The sequence below is a fragment of the Ochotona princeps genome, chromosome 11 (assembly GCF_030435755.1).
Source record: "Ochotona princeps isolate mOchPri1 chromosome 11, mOchPri1.hap1, whole genome shotgun sequence".
In the NCBI taxonomy this organism is placed as follows: domain Eukaryota; kingdom Metazoa; phylum Chordata; class Mammalia; order Lagomorpha; family Ochotonidae; genus Ochotona; species Ochotona princeps.
This window is the reverse complement of record NC_080842.1, coordinates 72059635-72084778: the sequence shown is the minus strand read 5'-3', so window position 1 is coordinate 72084778 and position 25144 is coordinate 72059635. Positions and strand designations below refer to the sequence as shown.

Genomic DNA, 25144 nt, shown 5'->3' with positions numbered 1-25144 from the left:
ACCTCCAAGGACACCACGGGTCACTCCTGGACTAGGGACCTCCAAGGACACCACGGGTCACTCCTGGACTAGGGACCTCCAAGGACACCACGGGTCACTCCTGGACTAGGGACCTCCAAGGACACCACGGGTCAGTCCTGGGCTAGGGACCTCCAAGGACACCACGGGTCAGTCCTGGACTAGGGACCTCCAAGGACACCACGGGTCACTCCTGGACTAGGGACCTCCAAGGACACCACGGGTCACTCCTGGACTAGGGACCTCCAAGGACACCACGGGTCACTCCTGGGTTAGGGACCTCCAAGGACACCACGGGTCAGTCCTGGACTAGGGACCTCCAAGGACACCACGGGTCACTCCTGGACTAGGGACCTCCAAGGACACCACGGGTCACTCCTGGACTAGGGACCTCCAAGGACACCACGGGTCACTCCTGGACTAGGGACCTCCAAGGACACCACTGTCTTTGTTTTTCCCTCCAGTTAAACTTTCACATTGCTGAAAGTTATCTAATTAAAACAGAATGTTGAAAGCTTCTTTTCTAGAAATCACTCCTTAGTAGAGCAGATAATGCTTTGTAGAAATCAAAATTCATTTGTAAATTATGAGAGTCTTAATTTGTTTAAGTCTTTTGAATTAACTTTTTCAAAGTGAGTACATATTTTTTCCACATGTGTGGCCTGTTCTCCCAAATTTAAAACGTGCCAAAAATGATGCCACAGGGAATTTTACAGTGGAGAATGGAGACAAATACGGTCCTTATTTACCATCTGACCTCACTGCTGCAGATGTGACCTGATTACGTGAGTGTGTGGGGAATGCAGGCACTCTCACTGGAAAGCGAAGCAGCTTGGTGGCTGTGTGGGGCAGAAGCAGGTGGTGTCCAGGCCCCTGGGCCTCTGCCTGCCCGCCTTGCCTTCACTCACCACTGGTCCTCCTGCCCCCAGCGCTGTCTGTTGTTCCCTTCCCTTCAAACACCAGGATGACACCTGTCATTCAGCCTCATTGTCACTGCCAGAACCTTACAAGAGGCTGTTGGAAGGCCAGCAGTCAGAATCAGCTGTTTGCCTATTGACAGCACTCTTTACTGAGGCATGTCCCGCATGGCTGCTTTTTGGCCTGGCCTGAAGATGCCGGCTGGGATGGCCTGCTCCATTTCTTGGAGTATTTGCATCTGAGTCCTGCGTCTGCTCCCAAATCCAGCTTCCTGCTAATGTTTACCTGCGAGGTGACGGGAGCTGGTTCCTAGAGCTGGATGATGGCTGCCATTCTTCCCAGGGCTCTGTTTGCGCTGCAGCTGCCAAGGCCCACGTTCAAGGACAGTTCTTGGCCTGCCAGTAGCAGCGCTTCTCTGCTCACTCCCGCCCCACCTGGTGTTGCTCCTAAGAGAACTTTCTTTATATCCTGCAGTCCACACAGACAGCTTCCCCCAAAACCCAACATCAGGAGATTGAAGCTCTCACATTCTCCTGACTCCTTCCATTGCACAGCTGGTTCCCCACCCTGCGCTTCCTGAGTATATGCAATAACAGGGACGTGGTCAGCATTCCTCGCAGTCGGAGCCTGGCTGGTGTTAGCCATTAGTGGAAATGATTTTGAAGTGTGTGTCCCTACCTGCTGTTCTCCAGCAGGGCCTGGAGCTGCAGACTGGGAGAGGACTCTGGGGACAAGTATCTGTGCTGCCCACCGTCAGTGAGCGCTGGGAGGTTCTGAGTGTGCCACTCTCAGTGCCTGACACTGGATGCGTCTGCCAGCCAGCTCACAGCTTGGCCTCCTGGCTCCAGGACGGGCCAGGCTGTAGAGCTGAGCTGTGTGGGCCGTCTCGGGTTATTTTGGTAGCAGGTGCTTTATTAGTGCCAGTAATGTGTGTAGTGAATAACAATGACGGCAAAGCGTGCTTTCTTGTTTTTTTTTTAAAGATTTATGTATTTTTATTGGAGAGTCAGATATACAGAGAGGAGGAAGAGACAGAAAGGAAGATCTTTCATCCAATGGTTCACTCCCCAAGCGACCGCAATGGCTGGAGCTGAACCAGTCTAAAGCCAGAGCCAGGAGCCTCTTCCAGGTCTCCCACACGGGTGCAGGGTCCCAAGGCTTTGGACTGTCCTCGACTGCTTTCCCAGGCCACAGGCAGGGAGCTGGATGGGAAGCGGGGCCACCAGGCTTAGAACCGGTGCCCATATGGGATCCCAGGGCTTTCAAGGTGAGGACTTTAGCCACTATGCTATTACGCCGGGCCCTAAAGCTTGCTTTCTTGTAAGACTGCAGGCTCTGCAGGGATCGGGAGGGGAGGGAGGTGGCACAGTAAAGTCAGAACGGACCTAGGACCCAGAGGGTTGACCTCTTGCACCACAGACCTCTGTAAAGCAGTGTGCCTGCGCCCCGGGAGTTGCAGTTAAACTAGACAGGGCCGGGCAAGCCTCCAGAGGAAACTTGGCTGCGGGTTTATTAGCAATTGAGCAGGAAGGAGATGCGGTAGCTTTAGTTTTGAGCTTGCCACTTGATGTCTCCTGTGTTGGTATTCGGGGAGCCAGCACAGCAGCAGGAGCTTAGTATCTGTTGACCACCTAGAAAGCGAACCATGCAGGCACCTGCTCCCCAGATTGCTGTTCCTCCTTTTGGGACAATTGCCCCTGTGTCCTTCAGAGAAGGGCCAGAGACAGGAGTCCGGATCTGGCAGCGCAGGCAATGGAGTACAGTGGTCACGTGGTGGGGTCATCTGCCCCAGCAGGATGGTGTGGTAACAGCAAGTCCAGTACTATGGTCATGCATTATGTATTACATACTTACATGTTACTGTATCATGTTCATGTATGCATCCACGTGATGAGGTGACTGCGTGCCTGGTGCAGCCCAGTGGCCTATAGAGCTACCTTGCAGTCACCAGGCACGCCTGCGTCCTCTGCCTGGGCAGGGCCTTTGTCACTGCCCTCCTCATAGCTGTGTGGCTGTGTCCTGTCGCCTGCAGTGCTACAAGAGTTCCAAGGACCAGCAGCCCCAGATGGAGCTGCCGCTGCAGGGCTGCACTGTCACCTACATCCCGAAGGACAGCAAGAAGAAGAAACATGAGCTGAAAATCACACCGCCGGGCAGCGACCCCCTGGTCCTGGCCGTGCAGAGCCGGGAGCAGGCTGAGCAGTGGCTGAAGGTAGGTCGTGCCAGCTGAGCCCGCTGCTTGCCCAGCATCCCCGAGAGCTCTCGGCCCTGGGCTTGGTGGGCTTCTTTTCAAGCACAGTAGGGGAACCTGAGCAGTTAGCTGCTGCTGTCTGCATGTTCTGCTCAGAAGCCCGGGTCCCTCAGACTCGGCTGGAAGGCGTCCGCCCCGCCAGGCCCAGGCCGCTCTGGGCTCTCCTCCAGCTGACCGGGCACAGAGGCTTTCTTACTCTGTTTGGGATCACTGAGCTTATTGGTTGTGTGCGTTGTCATCTTTCTATGTTTGGAAAATTGTTTCTACCTTTCCTAAAACTATAGCTTTGTCCCACTCACTGAGATTACAGTTAACTATGTGTTAGACTGTCTCACCCTGGACCATTTCCTACCTTCTCTGCGTATTTATAGATTTTCCTCTTCACTTCACTCTTGCTTGTCTGTAGGCAAAATTCCCAGAAGTGATTGTGTGTGTGTGTGTGTGTGTGTGTGTGTGTGTGTGTGTAAGAGACTGACCTTGGTGGAGGCTCCCGGCTCAGCAGTGGCCTTTCCTCCCGCACCTTGCCCACGGGGTATGTCAGGGACCCCAGGCCTTTGGCTGTCTCTCTGAGCAGGGTTGGAGTCTCAGCCTGTCCCCCTCCTGAGCAAGGGCGAGCTCGCATCCGCCCAGCCTGACCCTTTTCTGAGCAGGCGCGAGCATCCTTTCACAGGGCTGAGACGCCCTGATGTGTGCTGGAGCCTCGGGGCGTGTCTCTTTGTATCCCCTACGCCTGCCATCTCTGTCCTCTGTTTCTGTTGTTAAGGACCTGCCAGATGCCGTGAGCAAAGCTGGGGCTGAGGACCACAGCTCTGGTTCAGTCTGCTCATTTCCTTGTGCCAGGAGGCCTCACGGGAGGGGGAGGGTGGAAGAGCAGATAGGGTTTCCACAGCTGGAGGAACAGCTAAGATCCATGGCCTTGCAAAGCCATTTCAAATGGATTCTCACTTGATCTTTGTACTTGCTTCTGAAATTCAGTGTCATAGATGTGAGAGCCAGCGTGGGTCCCCAAGGCCGCTCTAGAAATGGTGTGGCTGAGCACAGACGGGACCATGCTGTGTCCTGCCTCCTAAGCCCCCCAGTACTTTGCTGTATAGTTGGGGCTATATAGTCAGTTTGTTTTTGGAAGGCAGAGTGATAGAAAAAAAGACATCGACACAAAGAGAGACGCTCCTCCATCTACTGGCTCACTGGCCAGATGCCTGCAGTGGCTAAGGTTGGGCCAGGCCAAAGCTAGAAGCTGGAATTCCATCTGGGCCTCCTCCACGGGTGGCCCACACCCATGCACGGGGGCCTCCTCCACAGGCGGCCCAGACCCACGCACGGGGGCCTCCAGCTGCTGCCTTTTTAGGTGCATTGGCAGGAAGAAAAGCAGTCGGGACTGGACCTGACACTGACAAGGGATGTGGGCTTTCCACACCAAGATCATCCCCGTGGGCACAAAACTGACTGTTTCACTGGATGTTTTTGGCAAGCTAAATAAACTCTCGATGCCTCGGTTTCCTCACCTGTCAGACAGGAGAGCATAGTGTCTGCTTTCCTGAGCTGCTGTGAGAACCAAAGAATATTAGGATAGCGAGTGCTTGGCCTGGCACCTGTTGTGTCTGGAGCACGTGGGCTGTGGTGTCTGTACCACCCGACCAGCACTGCGTCTCAACAGACACACTAGCCCTGCTGGGCAGTGTGGAAATCCAGAGAGCACAGCAGCCCAGTCTGGGAGCGTTTCTATCATGTCTCCTGCCCCTCCTTCGGCCAGAGCTGCAGGGAGATGGGGAGACATCCATCCGGGTATGAGCAGAGTAGTGGACCGTCACCCCTGCTCCCGGGCGGATGAATACTGCAGAGCAGCATTCTCTGCGTAGACACAAGTGTGTGCTGAGGTGACCCCACACTTCCTTTTCTGACAAGGATCCTTGAGCTCCTTTTCTGAAGGGCAGCTTCTCATTTCTAGCATTTTCCTGCTTAAAAAAAACTTTCCATCTCTGCCGAAATTCTCCAGTTCTTCATGCATGTTTCCTTCTGTTTGTGCTGACAGTTTAGCATTTCTGTCATGGTCACTTCAGTGTCTGGACCACCTTTAGGACAGCTCTGTTGCGTTCTTGTTGTGTTCTGTCCATGGTGTGTAAGAGAGCCTGTTTGCCCAGGGAAAGGTGTTGCTCAGGCTGTTGTGCTGCCACACGTGGCCAGGACCAGTGTGGCTCTGGCTGCTGTGCTGCTGTGTGTGGCCAGGACCAGTGTGGCTCTCTGGCTGCTGTGCTGCTGTGTGTGGCCAGGACCAGTGTGGCTCTCTGGCTGTTGTGCTGCTGTGTGTGGCCAGGACCAGTGTGGCTCTGGGTGCTGTGCTGCCTCACGTGGCCAGGACCAGTGTGGCTCTGGCTGCTGTGCTGCCTCACGTGGCCAGGACCAGCATGACTCTGGGTGCTGTGCTGCCACAAGTGGCCAGGACCAGCATGGCTCTGGGTGCTGTGCTGCCTCACGTGGCCAGGACCAGCGTGGCTCTGGGTGCTGTGCTGCCACGAGTGGCCAGGACCAGCATGGCTCTGGGTGCTGTGCTGCCACGAGTGGCCAGGACCAGCATGACTCTGGGTGCTGTGCTGCCACGAGTGTCCAGGACCAGCGTGGCTCTGGGTGCTGTGCTGCCACGAGTGGCCAGGACCAGCATGGCTCTGGGTGCTGTGCTGCCTCACGTGGCCAGGACCAGCGTGGCTCTGGGTGCTGTGCTGCCACGAGTGGCCAGGACCAGTGTGGCTCTGGGTGCTGTGCTGCCACGAGTGGCCAGGACCAGCATGGCTGCAGCTGCTGTGCTGTAGCGCGTGGCCAGAAGCAGCCTAACTGTAGTTGCTGCAAAGCTGGACTTGTTTGTGGCCTTTCTGTGATTCACCCCAAGTGCCTTCAGGTTTGATTAGAATGGTGGATCGGGAAATTTCCATCTGACTAGTGGGGCGTTGGGAACACTGGTCAGCTTTCAGAACCAGCTTGTTGTGTTTGCTTAGTCTGGGTCTAATGGTGGAAGAGGTGTGCTCTGCAGTGTGGGGAGGAAGTTCTGCCCTGCTGTGTGTTCAGTTTGACCATGGCCTCCAGTGCTCCAGGAGAAGGACAGCACCTGCCCGGGGATTCAGCCACTTCCTGCATGTGGGGAGAGCTGTGTGTGTGTCCAGCTCCTCCCTGCCAGGCTGGCCCAGGCAGGCAGCTGCTGGCTGATCACCTGAGCACTGGCCGCCCCTGGAGGCCCGTCCCAGCCTGGGGGGCACTGGGGCATGGACCTACACGTCACTTCCTCTCAAATAAAACGAAAACAAAACTATCTCCCCCCTCAAAATGTAATTTTCCTTGTACCCTTTTTGTTTTGTTATTTTGTGCTTTTACTAACATTCAGTTGGGGATATTTTCTAGTATCTATAGTGATCTCCTCTTTGATGGCTTATTTCGGGAGATAGTGCTTAGTTTTGAGATATTTTTAAAAAGTCATCTGTTCTTGGCTTCTAGCTTAATTTCCCCAGATCTCGAAACGTTATATGATTTCATGTGTTAAAACTTTCAGTCTTGACTTGTTGCCCAACGCAAAGTTCTGACATGTCCCATGGGAGAGATTTGTGTTCCACAATGGTTGGAATGTTGGTCATTCTTTCACAGTCATTTTCAAACCCTACAAGTCTTGCCTTGTCTTTTTTTTCCCAAAATATGGTAAAATCTGTAATGGTAGAACTATCATAAAATAAACACCACCCCCTCAGGCGGCAGGAAGTGCGTGGAAGGAACTTGAAGGGAGTGTCTGAGATGTTCCTAAAAGGCTTGGCACACGCCAGCCTGTTGGTCTGCCAGGTGTGAATAATACTTACCAAGGTGCTATGGTGGTAAAAAGAAAAAGCGGTATAAACACATTCTTTGAACTGTAAGAAGTGGCCAAAGTGTATATGGTATTATTTGTATCATCTCTTTGTGTTTCTGTAGCAGAAATTGTTTTTCCAAACATGCATTGTGTTTTCATACAAACTGCTGTTGTCCTGCCTTGTTCAAAGTGTGTTTTGAAACATGGCTTCGACATAAGAATTGAACGTCTAATCAGTTAGAAAACCACAAAGGATGTGTTACAACCAATGTACGCCTTTGCACATGCTTCTTTAGGAATTGCTGCCAGCTTTGTTTCTCCATGTTCTGCGTGCACCCCGACCCTGGCAGCGGGAGCTGTGGGAGGGCGCCATGGGTCAGGCAGAGGCAAGAGCCAGTCTTCCCAGAAGCACAGTGGTCAGGTTTCCTTAAAAATGGGCCAAGCGTGTGCTTCTGCAGACACAGTCCCCGCTTCAAGCAAGCGGGATACCACAACACATCCTCCAGTTTGTCTCCTGGAGGACTTAGGACGTTTGTGTAAAAACTTTACTTATAGTTGTTGATAGAATCTGAATGCTACACCCTTTCCTCTCTGTTTCTGAGTTAGCTCTGCAGGTGCAGTTGGTGCATGTAGATCCCAGGTGGGCAGTTTCAGGAAATGCCCTGAGATCGTGACTGGCCTGCGAGGCCCGGGCGCGACAGATGGCATGCGCGTTGGTGTTCTCGGCTGTCTGCCCGTATTGCAGGCAGGGGTCTTCTTTAGTCTGGGGAGGCAAGCAGTCTCCTGAGCAGCACTGCTCAGCCTGGGCACACACTGGTCGCCTGCCAGCACCTCGGGAAGCCCTGCTGCCCCGACCAGGAGTGCCAGTGCCAGCTTGGGTGTGGGTAACAGAAAACAATCAGGTACAGAGTGTCCAGGAGGTAGCTCAGCATTCAGATGATCTGGGATGGCTTTGGAAAGTATTCCCTGAGCTCGCTGTGATGCCAGCCTCCCCTGGCTGCTGATGGGCACAGGTGGAGGGTGAACAGGACGGCTGGGGAAAGTCAGCCAGGGCAGGGCACCAGGTCAGGGCAGTGTGACTGTTCTGGGTGTGGAAAGCTGAAAGATAAAAGCAGAGAAGACATTTTGAAAAATTTGCCTATTAACCTTCAGTTGCCAAGTGTGTGCTCCGCGAGCATAGGAATGTGTTGTACTTATTGCACATCCCTGTGACCGGAACCACACGTGAGCGTTGTGTGAGCTGCACAGTGAGGGCACACACTTGAGAGCTGGCACAGCCTGCAGGCTGGCAGGCCCATGTCCCTCTACATAGCCCACAGTCACCGGGTGGGCTCCTACGGCACCCTTGCAGCTGTGACAGTGGCCCCCAGGGACTCAGGCGTCTTTCGAGATCTCGCTGTGTCCTGCAGCAGGTCACTGTTGACTCACCTTTCTTTGATGGCACTCAGGGCTTCAGAACCAAAGTCACACTGCTGGCACTGATGGCATTGCCACAGGAGTCAGTGAGAAAGCGAGCAGCTGGCGGGCTTGTTCCCAGCCCTGGCCTCTCTGCATCCAGCCCCTGTCCCTGCAGCCTTTGTGACCATGTCTCAGCTCTCCCCGGCGTTGCCCTGTCTCCTGGTGAGCTCGAGACCACAGCTGCCAGCATCACCGTATGGCCCCTGACTCCCCGTACGCGTCTGGCTGCCTGGAGATTGGCCTTCGCTCCACTCTCCTGCGTGCAGCCCCCTTGCCCCAGCCTGTTTCAGTCACTGGGAACAGAAACGCAGCAGTCATGTTGGAACCCTGCCTGCCGAGCCTGCGTCAGCCTCTCCGCGAGCCCTGCTGACTCATGCCGCCTGTCCTTGTGTCCCTGGCGCCTGTGTTGCCACTGCTGCAGCCCTTGCCGCCTTCACTGCGCCCAACACGTTTTGTTTGTCTTTCTCTCCTGCTCCGGTGTAACTTTTTTTAAAAAGATTTATTTATTTTTATTAGAAATTCAAATTTACAGAGAGAAGGAGAGATAAAGATCTTCTGTCCACTGGTTCACTTCCCAAGTGGCCGCAACAGCCCGACCCAAGCCAATCCAAAGCCAGGAGTCAGGAGCTTTTCCCCAGGTCTCCCATGCGGGTGCAGGGTCCCAAGGCTTTGGGCCGTCCTTCACTGCTTTCCCAGGACACAAGCTGGTGCACATATGCAAGGCAGGGACTTAGCCACTAGGCTACCTCACTGGGCCCTCACTGGAGCTTGAGTGCTTGCTGCCAGCTCTAGGGAACTGAGTACTCATTGCGTCTGAATCTTAGCCCAACCACCTCTGTGCTTTGCAGCCAAGCCTGCTGAAGCAGCGTGCACTGAGCGTGCCTGGGGGAAGCCAGCCCTGGAGTCCAGGCCCTCAAGTCCACTGCTCCTCTGCTTGGAGGGTTCTCAGGACCCGTCTGCCCACTGGGTTAATTCAGACTCCTTAGTAGGCCTGAAGTGGCCACGCCCACCTCATCTTCTACCGCACCTCCCCCCCAGGGTTTCCTTAAATACTTCCTGTCCACCTGGTGGGGGGCTTGCACCAGCCACCCCACCTTTCCCAGTCATTCTTCACATGTCTTGAGCCTTGAGGCCACTCAGCCTGGGCTTCAACTCCACAGGCGTGCCCAGCCCACGACCTGCAGGACTCCGTGCTGTTCTTGCCTCTGCCTTGATGGGGACCCATGGCCCTCTTGCCCTTGCCCATGCGTGCGGAACTTCCTGGGGCAGAAGCTGGACATGTGTTGTCAGCTCTGTGCATCCAGAGTGCATGTCAGGGCAGGGTGGACGTACAGCAATGAAAGCACCCCAACCCAGAGCCAGATCCCCCACTTCCTGCCAGTCCTTCCCTGCCTGTCCCCTCCTGACTCTGTCCTTGTTGGCATGTGTCTTGCCTGGGCACACCTTACCATGTCTGCTTCTTTGCAGGTGATCAAGGAGGCCTACAGTGGCTGTGGTGGATCTGTGGGTTCCGAGGGCCCCCCGCCATGCAGCTCCCCAGTGCACAAGGCTGAGCTGGAGAAGGTATCCCGGGGGGCAGGGGCTCAGCACTTCGCATCCCTGAGAAGCACCTGCTTTGTCTAAGCTTGGGTTGGTGGTTGGCCAGGCCTGGTTCAGCTGCAGATGGACTAGTGAGCTCACAGGGTCTGATTCAGTCACGTGACTGTCGGAGGGCAGCCTGTCTGCTTCCAGGACATAGCAGGCATGCTGAGTGGCCCTGTGCTGGCTGCACAGCCGACGGGCAGTGCCCTGCCACTCCAGGGCACGTACTGACCACCCTCCCTGCAGGAGCACAGCAGGCACAGGGTGAGGGAGAGCAGCTGTGTGCACGCCACCTGCTCATTTGGTTTGTGCTGTTTGTGACTGTGGCCACCATGTTGTGTCCTAGGAACTGCCTGAACCCACTTTGTTTAGGTCCCTGCTGGGAACAAACAGCTCCTGTGTCTGCCCTTGGTTGGTCCGGGTTTCCCAGAGAGACAGGACCGAAGTGTCTGTCTACAGGGCCATGGCTCTCTGGCTGTTGTGGGTTTGGTCTACATTCCCCTTCAGTTTTGAGCTGAGTGTTAGTGATCTGTCATCACAAGGCCGGTGTGACTGTCAGACTGACTTGATCCTGTTTATCGTCAAAGAGACTGTCGTCAGAAAGACCCAGCTCAGACGGAGAAGGCGTTGTGGAAACTGGAACTACGATGTGTAACGGGAAGGAGCCAGGTAAGCCCTGTGTCTGATGTGTGAGCAGACGTGACTGACGGGCTGGCTCTGGGAGATGAGGGGTGCAGTCCTGGTGCCGCATCTGTGTGGGCGGCGGGTCAGCTGCAGCAGTGGCGCAGAGGGTGCACCAGTGCGGGCTTCTGGAACACCGACAGTCAGGGAGAGCCCTTTGCGCTGCAGCCACTCATGGGCCTCCCTCTCCGCCCCTCGTCCACACGTGGGCCTCCCTCTCCGCCCCTCGTCCACACGTGGGCCTCCCACTCCGCCCCTCGTCCACACGTGGGCCTCCCACTCTGCGCCTCGTCCACACGTGGGCCTCCCTCTCTGCGCCTCGTCCACATGTGGGCCTCCCTCTCTGCCCTCGTCCACACGTGGGCCTCCCACTCTGCCCCTCGTCCACACGTGGGCCTCCCACTCTGCCCCTCGTCCACACGTGGGCCTCCCTCTCTGCGCCTCGTCCACATGTGGGCCTCCCTCTCTGCCCCTCGTCCACACGTGGGCCTCCCACTCTGCCCCTCGTCCACATGTGGGCCTCCCCACTCAGCCGCAAGCTTTTTGGGGTCCTATTGGGATTCTCTGTGGGTCATTTGCTCACTTGGTTTCTGCACTGCCTGCTGTGCAGCCCCGTGGTGCCAGTGAGAAGTGGTGTGCAAGGTAGACCTGCCGTCCGAGCTGAGCCGGCCTGTTGAGCTTCCTGTCCTCAAGCAAGTGCTCCCTTCGCATGAGACCAGTTGCCCTTTGTTTCAGAGGAGAAGACATATTTGTCTATTTCTAAAGTCTGTGTTTTTTTTCAGAGCTTTAAAGAGAACTTTAACCTTCATTTGGTTTATTTTCAGTTGTAGTATAAAATACATGCATAAAAAGTCTGAAGGGCCAATGCAGTAGCAAGGCAAGTTAAGGCTCTGCCTGGAGTGCAGCATCTCATGTGGGCGCTGGTTCCTGTTGTGGCTGCTCCGCTTCCCATCCACTTTCCTGCTATGGTCTGGGAAAGCAACGAGCATGACCCAAGTCCTGGGACCCTGCACCCACATGGGGGCCCTGCAAGAAGCTTCTGGCTTCCGGGTAGCCAGCTTTGGCCATTGTAGCCACTTGGGGAGTGAACCAGCAAATCTCTCTACATGTACCTCCTTCTGCTAGCAATCTACCTTTCAAATAAAAATTAGTCTTTACCAAAATAAATCTTAAAAATAAAACACATCTTGGCCGTTTTGAAATATACAAAGCCGTGGCAGTACCTGGGTTCTTTTTTTTTTTTTTTTAGATTTATTTTTTTTTTTATTGGAAAGCCAGATATGCAGAAGGAGAAACAGAGAGAAAGATTTTCTTTCCGCTGGTTCACTCCCCAAGTGGCCACAACAGCCAGAGCTGAGCTGATCTGAAGTCAGGAGCCCGGAGCCTCTTTCGGGTCTCCCACACAGGCGCAGCATCCCAAGACCTTGGGTCGTCCTCGACTGCTTTCCCAGGCCACAAGCAGGGAGCTGGATGGGAAGCAGGGCCGCCGGGATTAGAACTGGCGCCCATATGCAATCCTGGTGTGTGCAAGGCAGGGACTTTAGCTACTAGCTAGGCTGCCGCACCGGGCCCAGTACCTAGGTTTTTATTGTGGCTCCATCTTTACCACTGCCTGCACTCTGCATTTCGCAGCGTGGGAACTCTCCTCACTAGATGCTGACATCACAGCCCACGGTGGCCACTGCTGGACTGGCTGCCTCTTGTAGGTTCCTTGCGGAAGTGGACTCTATGTGGCACTGTGTAACCAGCGTATCTAACCCAGTGCCATACCCTCGAGGCCACCCTGTGTCCTGCTGCATGGACAGTCATAGTGTGTGTGTCTCTGCCCGTCAGCAGGCATTGGGGTGTTTCTACCTCCAGTTTTGAGACAAATGCCACTGTGAACATGAATGAACAACTACTGAGATGTCTCTTTTTAAACCTAGCTTTACAAAAATACAAACTCCACACAGCAAAAAATCCCCATGCCCTCTGGCCTGTGGTGTCAGCACACACAGGCAGGTAACCTGTGCATGCGGGAGAAAGAACACCTCTGTCCTCCGGCCCGCAGGCTCTCGGGCACCCCTCTCCCTCCATCCTGGGAGCCCCGCTCAGTTCTCTGTGACCGATATGCCCTGGACAGGTCACAGGCATTACGCCCACCTGTGAGGCCAGCTGCTCCCACAGCACAGAGCAGGTGGGCTGCCTCTGCTGGGTAGGGAGTCCCTCTGTCGAGGGCCATTTGCTGTATCTAACATTAATACTGGGCCGTGCCCAGTCATCAGCTGACCTGACTCAGTGATTCCCCAGGACTTAACTGGTCCACAGGCCCGTGCGTGCCTTGTGTGTTCCTTCAATGGCAAGAGTGTCCACCGTGTGGATGTCCCACAATACATGTATCCACCCACCAAGTGAAGAACATTTGGGTTTCTGGTCTGGGGCTTTTTAGAATTCCTAAAGCGTCTGTGCCCCCACGGAGACAGACTTGCCTGGAGGTATGTCCTCATCTCTGCCGAGTCCCCGGGAGTGGGAGTGACGCAGGCCCTCTTGACAGCCGTCGTGCTGGGTGTGGCGACGTGTGCTGCTTCCCCCGGCCACGGCCCTGCGCCTGCACAGCTGGATGTTGCTTTCCGCTGGATGACTTGCCGTCCGGGGAGCAGCTGGAATGAAGTGCCTGCTCGGATCTTCGGCTCCTACGTGTGTTGTGTAGCTCGCTCTTACCCTTGAGCAAGAGACACGTGTATGTTCTGAACCAGGTGCTTCCTCAGCTGTGTTTGTCCCTGTCTGAGGATCTGTGTCTGAGCTTTCCTTCCCTGAAATGTGTGAGCTGGAGCTGGGGACAAGGCTGTGACGTGGTGCTCGCTGAACCGCGACCTTGCCCGCCTGGCCCTGCTGCTGTGGGAAGCAGGCCCGTGTGTTCCTGTCCTGAGGTCACCACGTCAATCAGCAGTCCAGGCCACCAGGGGTCTTGGAGCAGTGGCAGGTTCACCTAGCAAGGGTGCGGAGTCCACCCTCCTCGTCCGTGGTATTCAGAGTCTCCTGGAAGCAGTCTTGGCCTACGCACCAGAAGCCGTCTGAAGAAGGTGTCACCTGTGCCTTCCGCAGGGCGCATGCTGTGTTATCGAGCCCAGGAGCTCTGAGGTTTGCCCTGAGAGGCGGTAACCTGCAGGCTCAGGGTGTGCCCTGTGGCTGAGCAGTAGCAGGCCGGGCTGGGCTAAGATGCTCTTATGTCAGTTCCCTCCTCACACGCGCCAGGCTGCAGTCAGGCTCGGAAGGGTGCTGTGTGAATGTGCGGGACACTCACTCTGCCTTTATTGAGAATCTGTGAGACAAGCTCCTTTGGAATTCAGTGGTGCCTTGGGCCCACACACTGGATTTTTGCGTGGTGTGGGCCTTGGCTCAAGCACACAGTCTGCACACAGTCTGCACACAGTCCCTGCAGGACTGAGTGCACTCCAGCCTTCTGCCTGAGCTGTGCTGCCGCATGCAGTGAGAAGTGACCAGCCAGCGGCCTCTGCCCCACCCCGTCCACTCCCACATGGTGTTGTCTGCAGGCTCTGCAACTCACAGCTCTTCTCGCTGTGAGAACCTCAGCAGGGCCGGTCCACATCCATGCCCCTGTGTGATCCGGGGCACGGGGGCGGCTCTGAGACTCTACTGAGTCTCTAGCGGCGCTGGCTGTGGGTGAGCGGGGAAGCACCCCACAGGGCAAGGCGGTGAGATCTTCAAGCCTTAGGTCGGGGCATTGCTGACCCCCAGAGGGACATCTCCCCTGGCTCTGCTGCTGTGTTTGTGTGTGTGTGTGTCCTCCTGCGGGGACCCCGACCCAGCTCACTCCGGTGACCGTGTGTCATGTTGATCTCTGCTCAGAGGCCCAGGTGCACACGCACACAGGGTGCCAGCACATGAACTGGGAAGAACCTTCCCTCCAGTCTGCAACACTGTGTTTACCCTAAGAGCTGGCAGAAACAAACAAACAAACTATATATTGGAAAGGCAGTTGCAGAGCCAGACATCTTCCATCTGTTGGTTCACACCCCAATGGCTGCAGTGGCCAGGATTGAGCCAGGCTAAAGCCAAGAGCCAGGAGCTTCTTTTGGGTCTTCCATGTGTGTGGCAGGGGTCTAAGCACTGGGACCATCTTCTGCTGTTTTACCAGGTACATCTGGGAAATGGAGCAGCAGGGATTTTTAAAGACTTATTTATTTCAAAAGCACAGTTAGAGGGAGGAAGGCAAGCTTGTTTCTTTTGAACTGTAAAGTCGCGTCTGTGGTTAACACAGTGCACTGAGGCGGTGCTGAGGGGAGTGAGGAAAGAGGCTGGTGGGATGCTTGGGAGGTGGCAGAGGGGTGCAGGAAGGGGGCGGACCTCCCTCTCCCCTCTCCAGACTCATCATGAATATTACATGTTGACCAACGATTCCTAATTGAGCCGGAAAGCAGGCTACCTAAGGCCAGCAGCTGCCCAAGGGGTTCCTGGGGGTGAGGGGCTCCCTGCTGGCCCTGCCTGGACAGTGTCCTCTGAGACAGGCAGGGCCTATCGGTTATTGAGCTCAACCTCGGTCAATGCTAGTGTCTGACCAGGCAGCCACTCACCCCAGAACCCTGTCCTGGATCACCACGTGGTCCCCATCACCATTTGCCACCCTGCACGTGTGCGTGTGCTGTTCTCGACCACTCCCAAGGGCAGCCCTCCCCGTCTCCCCGGGAGCCCAGGCAGCTAACACAGAGCGTGTGCTCGTGACAGAGAGGCGAGAAAGTGCGCTCTGCCGTGCACGTGCTGTGGGTAAAACATGCTTTCCTGTTTCCATTGTTGACAGTGAAGAGGAAGAAAAGCTCCAAGTCAGAGGCCAAGGGAACCGTGTCTAAAGTCACTGGGAAAAAAATCACCAAGATCATCGGTCTGGGGAAGAAAAAGCCATCCACAGATGAGCAGACCTCATCGGCTGAGGAGGACGTGCCCACCTGCGGTAAGGCGGGCCTGGGCCAGGGCGCGCCCTGCTGCCGGAGTGCCCTGCACCTGCGGCCTTGCTCTTACCTCCGCAGCAGGAGGCTTGGGAGGGGCTACAGTGATTCCAGGATCCTGGGATTTTAGAGAAACATTCTCTCTTCGCTCCTATGAAGCAATCAAATTCCTTGTAAATATTTGTGAACCAACATAAGTATGTGTACATTGGTAAACAGTGGAGAAATATGAAATAGGGCCAGCACGCGCACACACACACACAGAGGAGGAATATGAACTAGAGCTAAACACACAGAGAGAATATGAAATAGGCCCAGACACACACACACACACACACACACACACACACACACATGCGCGCGCACACACACGCACACAGGAATGTGAAGTCAGGCCCAGCACCTATGGCCCTGGGATCAGTTCTTTCCATTGGGCTGAGGTCGTCAAAGGAAACTTTCTTACAGAGTTGCGTTTCTCAAGTTAAAGTTTCCAGTCTGGCCTCCGGACTGAGATCTCCACTACTCACACAGCCAGGGGCTTTGGAGCAGCCACTGTGTATCAGGGACTGCGGTGACCCACACAGCCTTGCTCTCCCGTGGCTTCCAGGCCAGGTACAAAACCTGCACTCACAGGGTTAACTCCATGTCAGCCAGCTCTGCTTGGTGAGCTGGGAGAACTCCAGATGAGGGAGGCCATGGGAAGCAGAGCTGGACTGTGGCTGCCTCTGCGAGGCCCGGGTGAGCCTGCCCTGGGCGACATTCCCTGGCTGAGCCTGCCCCCGGGTGATGTTCCTGGGTGAGCCTGCCCCCGGGTGATGTTCCTGGCTGAGCCTGCCCCCAGGTGAGCCTGCCCCCAGCTGGGCCTGGTGAGCCTGCCCCCAGTGGTGGTCCCCGGGTGAGCCTGCCCCCTGGTGAGCCTGCCCCCAGTGGTGGTCTCTGGGTGAGCCTGCCCCCAGTGGTGGTCTCCAGGTGAGCCTGCCCCCTGGTGGTGGTTTCCCAGGTGAGCCTGTCCCCAGTGGTGGTCCCCAGGTGAGCCTGCCCCTGGGTGAGCCTGCCCCTAGCTGGGTGACGTTCCCCCGGTGAGCCTGTCCCCAGTGGTGGTCCCCAGGTGAGCCTGCCCCTGGGTGAGCCTGCCCCTAGCTGGGTGACGTTCCCCCGGTGAGCCTGTCCCCAGTGGTGGTTCCCGGGTGAGCCTCGCCCCCCCCAGGTGGTGTTCCCTAGGCGGCCAAGCTGCTGAGCTGTCGTGAGCTCACCGTGGGCGGGTGCCTGCACAGAGGTCGGAGGGAGCAGTGATTTTTCCGTAAGTGATAGTGCGCACTCAGCTCCCATCAGTGTGGCTCCAGCACCCCTCTATCTCATCCCCCTCTCCCCATGAGTGTCCCTCACATGCAAGATACTGGCTGTTAGTGAGAGGCTGCCCACAGTGCCTTTGCTGGACAGGGCACACAGCCAGATGGACTCAGCAGGTGCCTACCTCCGGCCCATAAGCCCAGGCAGACAGGGCATAAGGAGGGCACCCCTGGGGGCAGTGGGCCATTGCTGAGCCCCTTGCTGTGACTCCTCAGCTCCCTCTTGGCTTTCAGTCACCAACATTCATGGATGAGCAGGGGATGTTCCCAGAACCTGAGAGCCAGCTCACCTCTGGCCTGTCTGCACTGCTGCCTGGCTGTCCCAGGGGTGTGGCAGTACAGTCTCAGGAGGGCAGGCCCTGTGTGCTGTGGCTGCCCCACGTCCCATGTCCCTACCTGTCTGAAGCCTTGGGGGAGGGTGTCAGAGCTGGTCCAGTTGGCCCCGCCTCATCTGGTTCCATGCTGAGGGCTGAGACGTACATCCCAACCATGGATGGAGGGAGCTTGTTGGTCCCCTTGTCCTGTGCTGGCAAGTTCCCCCTGGGTACCACTCTCCAGGTGCCCATCGTCACTGGGGAGTGCATGCCTGTGTCTTTGCTTTCCAGGGCCCTGCTGCCCTCTGCTCGCTCCTCACTGTATCTCTCCAGACCGCCGACGGGATTCCTGGAGTCAGGCAGTGATGCTGTGAGCCAGCACTCCACAAGCCTCTCCCTGCCCCTCTGCTGCCCAGCTCGGGGCCTTGCCTGTCCTGTCTCCTGCATTGCAGCAGGAGGAGCTAAGGCTGGGCTCAGCTTGCAGAGGCCCGACTGCAAGCCCGGGGCATGCTGGGGCACAGCACCCAGCAGACATCTCCCAGCTTCCCAGAGCAAGTGGAGGCAGAGCTGCCCCTCCTGTCCTGCGGTGCTCTGCTCCGCCTCCAGCTGCAGTTCCTGTTCATTGTCAGCCCAGCACTCCACTGAAGGATGTTCCTGAGGCCTCTCCAGGGCTGGCAGAGCAGAGTCTTTTCTGTGCAAACACTCTTACTGAGATTGGCCAGTGTTTTACATACAGTAACACCCCACTGTAGGTGCTGGGACAGAGTAATACCCCACTGTGGGTGCTGGGACAGAGTAACACCCCACTGTAGATGCTGGGACAGAGTAACACTACACTGTAGATGCTGGGACAGAGTAACACCCCACTGTAGATGCTGGGACAGCGTAACACCACACTGTAGATGCTGGGACGGAGTAACACCACACTGTAGATGCTGGGACGGAGTAGCACCCCACTGTGGGTGCTGGGACGGAGTAGCACCCCACTGTGGGTGCTGGGACGGAGTAACACCCCACTGTGGGTGCTGGGACGGAATAACACCCCACTGCGGGTGCTGGGACGGAATAACACCCCACTGTGGGTGCTGGGACGGAATAGCACCCCACTGTGGGTGCTGGGACGGAGTAACGCCCCACTGTGGGGTGCCGGGACGGAGTAACGCCCCACTGTAGATGCTGGGACGGAGTAACACCCCACCGTGGGGTGCCGGGACGGAGTAACGCCCCACCGTGGGGTGCCGGGACGGAGTAACGCCCCACCGTGGGGTGCTGGGACGGAGTAGCGCCCCACCGTGGGTGCCGGGACGGAGTAGCGCCCCACTGTGGGTGCCGGGACGGAGTAGCGCCCCACTGTGGGTGCCGGGACAGAGTAACACCCCACTGTGGGTGCCGGGACAGAAGAGTTGCGTTGCAGGAGGAGTAACCTCCTCACATCGTTCCCCAAGGCGACCCGGGGCTCAGCTCGAACTGAGCTGGGCTGGGCTGCTCTTGCCTGCATGGCCTCTCCTTCAATTTTCCCCACCCAGAAAATGGCACCTTGCCCGCCCTCCTGAGAAGATGGGAGGCAGAACCACACTGGACCCATCCCTGTGGAGCTTCCTATTGTGTAAACACATCTGTTGCCGGGGTGATTATTTTTTCTAGTTGAAACTAAATAAATCCTAGGGAGGCATTGAAATCTGATAATATCATCTGAGGTCATACTCTTAAGTGTCAGCATATCCAAAGTCACCGTCCTGTGGTGTGATGTCCATCTCTCAGCTCTGGGCCAGGCTCTCAGGGGAAGGGGGCATGGAAGGCTGGGCCCTCTTCTCTGGCTGCTGGACAGTGCCCAGTGGTACCAGCCTGCCCTCGCTGCCCTGCAGGTTGCACAAGCAGCCTGGAGGCTGACAGCACTGCCCTGGCAGACGGGCCCCAGCTGGTGATGGCATTCTGGAGCCCCTCACATCCCTATGATGACTTCATGTCCTCTCCTGGACCAAGCCCACTCTCTGCACCTTCGCTGCGAGGTCCTCTGTGCTTGAGGCCCCCAGGCAGAGCTGGGGTGTGGCAGCACCTGCCCGCCCCGTGTCCTAGCTCCTCCGGCAGTGCCCTGCGCTCTGGGCTGCTAGCGCGCAGCATCTCCATGCATTTCCCCCGCTGCACCCAGGAGGTGAGGCTGCCACTCCTGCTCTCGTCCAAGGTGCTGGCTGGTTTTCAGGATGGAGCCTGGCTGTTGGCGGTGATTCCATAAATGCCCACAAGGAGGCGAGCTCTCCATGTGCGGTCAGAGCACACGCAGGCAGTAGCCTGCGCCACGGTCCCTCAGGCTGGGAGGGCAGAGTTGACTGTGCGTGGTACTAGAGCTTCCCTTCCAAGTTATAAATGCGTCATTTCCCATTAGTGCTTGATAATATGGAAACTCGCGGGTGAGGCCTCTGGCTCCCAGAGGAGCCTCCTCCTCCCTCAGCAAGGCCTTTGGTTTGAAGTGTGGGACCTTCAGTCCCATCAAGCGCCTGCTCTGAACACAAGAGGGCGCTAAGCTGCAGCCTTTGAAGCTGTGGCCTGCCTTCTTACCTCCAGAGAAAGTTCTAGGGCTGGAGGAAGCCGCAAGACTTTCTCTTTAGCATCTCACTAGAAATGACCTCACACACACACACACACAGATGAAAATTTAATCTTTTTTCCCTTATTTTGTGAGAGATTTTTGGTCAACTTGTTTCTGTTAGAAAGTAGTAATTTTGAGCCTTGCTGGTCCCAGAGCCTTCTTCCCACTGCTTTGATGACACCCCCAGCAGCCATCTGTCTCCTGTCACAGACAGGCTTGCAGGGAGGTGTACCAACCAAGACGGCATCCCCAGCCCGTCTTCTGTCTGTTTCCAGAGCAGCCGTCAGGCCTGCCCTCAGCTCCCTTAGCAGCATAAGCTGTGTGACTGTGCAGCACAGGGTGGGCCAGCCCCGGGGGCTCTGACCCACACCTGCTGCTCCCATCGCAGAGTCAGCTTTGTTGTCCCCATGACGGACATCTGTGATTGGCTGAGATGTGCCTTGTCCCCATGACGGACATCTGTGATTGGCTGAGGTGTTTCTTGTCTCTATGACGGACATCTGTGATTGGCTGAGGTGTTTCTTGTCTCTATGACGGACATCTGTGATTGGCTGAGGTGTTCCTCGTCCCCATGACGGACATTTGTGATTGGCTGAGATGTGCCTTGTCCCCGTGACAGACATCTGTGATTGGCTGAGGTGTGCCTTGTCCCGAGGAGGAGCTGTAGGTGAGGTTTCATGGCAGGGCTCCACAGACACCACGCCAGGCTAAGGCACAGCCTGGAGCACAGTGCCAGGCCAATTGGCTCCTTGGTGTGGTGGGATTAGACATGATGGCGGGAGGGTGCTGTTGGGGCTCCTGGCCATGTGCTTGCACTGGCACTGCCACCTTGCATGCTTTAAAACAGGTGTGTTAGCACTGGGTTCCAAATGCTGCCGGTCAGGGTCGTAGCCAGTCAGACATCAGGAAGTAGGTAATGCTGACTTCCTGAATGGCAAGTGGCTCAGTGGAATTCACTTTTATGAACTTTAGCAGTAAATCATACCATAGCCTGTGCCTGAACCAGCAGGTGTGCACAGAGGTTTATCCATTTTTTGAGAGAACAGCTTTCATATGCCATGGCGGCAGCAGCTATAATCTGGACCGCACAGTACATCTGGGGTGCCTTATCCAGACACGCAGTCACCTTGGGGTGCCTGCGGGACAGTCCACATGCCCTGGGGAACACTGGGCCCCACACAGACCTTAGGTGTCAGGAGCCTGGTTCTTGGCCCATTTCAATTGTGAATTTCTGCTGCCATGTGAAAACCCCAAAGCCTGTGAGAAATCCGTGTACCGTGTTCTTGGAATGTGGGTTTAAGGCCACTGCACTGGTTTGTTTCGGGCCTGGTTGCAGCTGGGTGCCTGACCCCTTGCGCTTGCCCCACAGGCTACCTCAACGTGCTCTGCAATAACCGCTGGAGGGAGCGCTGGTGCAGGGTCAAGGACAACAAGCTCGTTCTGCACAAGGACAGGGCCGACCTGAAGACTCATGTCGTCTCCATCCCCCTGCGTGGCTGTGAGGTGATCCCAGGCCTCGATGCCAAGCACCCACTGACCTTCCGCCTGCTCCGCAACGGCCAGGAGGTGGCCGTATTGGAGGTACGGGGTGTGCACGCATCCTGCCCTGTGGCCAGGGCCCACGGTGCAGCCTTGCTATCAGAGCCACATCCTCGTGGGCTCTGCCTTTCCTCTCTCTGAGTGACACTGACCCACAGGTGGCACAGGCCTGCCGTGGACAGGTGGCATAGGCCGGCTGCGGCTGACCTGTGCGCGTCTGGTCTCCCTGCCTCATTCCCTGCTTCTTCGTTTGTTTTCTCTGTGTCTGCAGCCACAGCACACGGGCAGTTCCATCTGGTGGATTGCTTTTTCAGAGTGCCGGGGAAATGGCTTGCTTCAAAGTTGCCAGTGAACTTTTTCCCCTAAATGGTGATAGTTGGTATGGAATATTCCAGACTTCTCCCAGATGAAGCAGGTGTTTGGGGTCCACCTGTAGCTAGCAGGCAGTGAGCTGTGTGCCCCAGGAGTAGAAGGAGCGCCTTGGGCTGTGGAAAGCTGCTTTCCCTGCGCTCCCTGCTCCTGGCACAGCAGTCAGCCATCGCAACTGGCGTGCTCAGCCTGTTGCACAAGTTCTGTTCTGTTTCCCTTCTCACCCACCTGTTCCCACCCTGTCTACCCTGGTCTATTCTCTTGCTTGTCCTGGCTGTTACCATGGGAGGTGTCGCCAGGTGCACACGTGTCAGGGCCCCCACCAGTGCCCCTGTGCCTTGCTCGGCGGTGTGAAAGGGCACCAGGTGCTGGGGTCTAAGACCATGAGATGCTTGTGTGGTGACCACGCAGTGGGGATGCCACCAGGGTAAAGCTGCCCGTTAGACGGTCCTGTTCTTGAACTACATGCTGGAAGTTGTTTTCACAGAAAGCTATAGAAGTAAGCCATAGATGCCCCAGTCTCAAGATCTCCTTACTCCATATGGGTGCCAGCTCACGTCCTGGGTGTTGCATTTCCCATCCAGCTCCCTGTTAATGGCCTGGGAAAGCAGTTGAGGATGCCCAAGTGGGTGGGCCCTGCCCCTACATGGGAGACCTGAATGGAGCCCCTGGCTCCTGGCTTTGGATCAGTCCAGCCCTGGCTGTTGTGCTCACTGGGGAGTGAGTCTGCGAATGGAAGATGCCCAAGTGGGTGGACCCTGCCCCTACATGGGAGACCTGAATGGAGCCCCTGGCTCCTGGCTTTGGATCAGTCCAGCCCTGGCTGTTGTGCTCACTGGGGAGTGAGTCTGCGAATGGAAGATGCCCCTCTCTTTCCCTCTGTCTGTAACTGCACCACTCAGTTGAATTTTTTTAAAAAACATCCCAGTGATTCCAAAATGTTCCTATATCTCTAGAAACACAGTTGGTCTGAAAGTCGTTAACTTTCAGTGCCAGCTTGTCCAAGAGAAAGCAGCCGGCCAGTTCAGCTCCGTGGGGGGCCCCTGGGTGATCCTTGCCCGTCTTCAGGGCTGGCCAGCAGCCACGGGAGGGCAGGTTGTGTGGCTGCATTACAGAGCCTTTCTAAACACCTTTGCTGGACTGGTGTTTACCCATCACAGTGCTTGCCACCCTTGAACCATCGGCAGCTATTTAGGCTCTCCGACTCCTCCTTCTGTGTCATTGTTGCGTAACTCGTGTGCGCTGGCGTCCTCCCTGTCATGTTCACGTCCACACCTCACATGTCCCTCTCCCTGCCTCTGCAGTGGCATGCTTTTGGAGATGGGCCCTCTCTGTGCTGAAATAAAGTGTCCCCGGTCCCCCTCCGTAGGCATCCTCCTCTGAAGACATGGGCCGATGGATCGGGATTCTGCTGGCCGAGACGGGCTCGTCTGCAGACCCCGGCGCCCTGCATTATGACTACATAGACGTGGAGGTGTCTGCGAGTGTCGTCCAGACGGCCAAGCAGACCTTCTGGTAAGCCCACGGCCCCTGCCCAGACGCTCCTCCCACGTGCTGTCTGCTCAACAGAGGGCAGCCTCGAGACTCCCCTTTCCCTGTTGACCCACACTTCCTAAATACTCGCCTTGTTTCTCCTCCCTGGGTTTCCTGCTGGAGGAGTCGTATCAGGCCCTCTGCAGCTCTGTCTCTGGCTTTGTGGCTGCTCGACTCCGCTGTTGTGGCCAGAGGCACACATGTGTCATAAGCAGCATGGCCAAGGCACATGTGTGGTAGGTGGTGGGACAGAAGCACACACATGTCATAGGCAGCATGGCCAAGGCACACTCATGTGGTGGTTGCAGTCGCCGTATCCCAGGGAAGCTGTTTGCAGAAGCCTCCGAGGCCGCGTCCAGCCTGTGTGCTGCCGTCTGCTGGCCCAGGTGGTGGAGGAACAGTCCTGAGATTCACAGTGGGGAGCTGTATAATGTGTGACAAGACCAAGCCTTCAGAGTTGTCACTCACATGCCTTCAAATTCGAGCTGTGGTTTTTACAAAGTGTTATTACAGGTTGAACTGTCCTGCTGAGCCGTGGATGTTTCATTGTCGCTGTAGTGGTTTAGCTGTGGCAGCAGTCCCAGGGTGGGGTACAGACCCCTGAGCTGCTCAGTCCTGGACAGGCCGTCGCCTCACGCTGTGTTCAGGATGTACGAGGACGCTGTGAGCTTCACCTGTCTGGACGTTTGTGTCAGTGACGCCACCGTGCTGACACTTGGACCCTGTAGTCCTGTGGTCCATCGCTTCCGGGCATTCACAACAGCGAGAGCACATGCTGGTTCCCCTGAAGCCGTCTTGGACGAAGTGCTGAAAGTGGCATTTAGCCCAGGGTCAGCCAGTAGGTACTGTTGTCCAGGCATCTGCGTGCTGGCACGGAGCGGCCACAGAAGGCCAGTGTGCACGCAAGGGCAGTGGCCAGCTCCATGTGCAGCGCTCTCCTGCCTGGCTCGTGGCGCCACTACGAGTTTACAGTGTGTGCTTGGAAAACCAGCTGACACCTGTGAGCGCTCACGCTTTGGCACCAGGTGCATTTTCATGGGGTGAGCTAGCCTGATGCGCTTGTCGTGTCTGGAAAATCAGCGTCCAGCCACTCTGCTTGGCATGGAGAGAGCCTTTGCTACGCTGTGAGCGTCTGGGAGCCTGCGAGCTGGACAGCTGCCGGCACACGGACTCCCACGGTCAGGCCCACACAAGGCCACTGCTGACAGCGTGGGCTGGGGCTGACCAGGCCAGAAGGTGTGCCCCGGTCCTGCGTGCGTCCGAGATCACCCCAGACATGTCATGGAGAGGGAAGGAAGGCGGTTGCCGCCAGTTCGAGTCTCCAGTGTCTCTCATCTCTAGGAGAGCTAGAGTTCAGGTCTGCCCAGACAAAGTGGTTATGGCCATAGGGATGAGTGTGACGTGCTCCCCTTACCCACGTCTGGTGACACAGACATCACAAAGATTTACAGACAGGTAGAGCAGCAGTGCTTGGGCTCACTCGTAGCGGAGAACATGATGGAATGGAGTGTAGTGGGGTGTGCTGTAGTGGAGTGTGCTGTAGTCTAGTCTGAACCACGGATCCTCTGGGACCCCAGCCAGCCCTCCCCTGTTGGAGGCAGGGCCCGTGGACTCTAACACAGTACAGGGAGCTCAGCTGCAGGCAGAGCTGCTGGGCTCTGCCCGACACTCTGATAAGGAACGCTGGCATTGCACGTGGCTGCTTTAGCTGCTGTGGCAGCACCGGCCACGCTGCTGTTGTTTTTCAGCAAGAGACTGTGGCAATTTCATTTCTAGC

At 56.4% G+C, this 25144-nt stretch overlaps 1 protein-coding gene across 2 annotated transcripts in view; it reads left to right on the top strand.

The window, feature by feature from the left end:
• Positions 1 to 25144, top strand: part of AFAP1 (actin filament associated protein 1) — a 115800-nt gene that overhangs the window by 72592 nt on the left and 18064 nt on the right. For both annotated transcript variants that reach the window (XM_058670317.1, XM_058670316.1), the window contains exons 7-12: positions 2969 to 3148; positions 9939 to 10034; positions 10640 to 10721; positions 15532 to 15681; positions 21296 to 21507; positions 23204 to 23349. In XM_058670317.1, coding sequence (XP_058526300.1) covers positions 2969 to 3148; positions 9939 to 10034; positions 10640 to 10721; positions 15532 to 15681; positions 21296 to 21507; positions 23204 to 23349 — 866 coding nt within the window. The remainder of the gene's footprint in view (positions 1 to 2968; positions 3149 to 9938; positions 10035 to 10639; positions 10722 to 15531; positions 15682 to 21295; positions 21508 to 23203; positions 23350 to 25144) is intronic.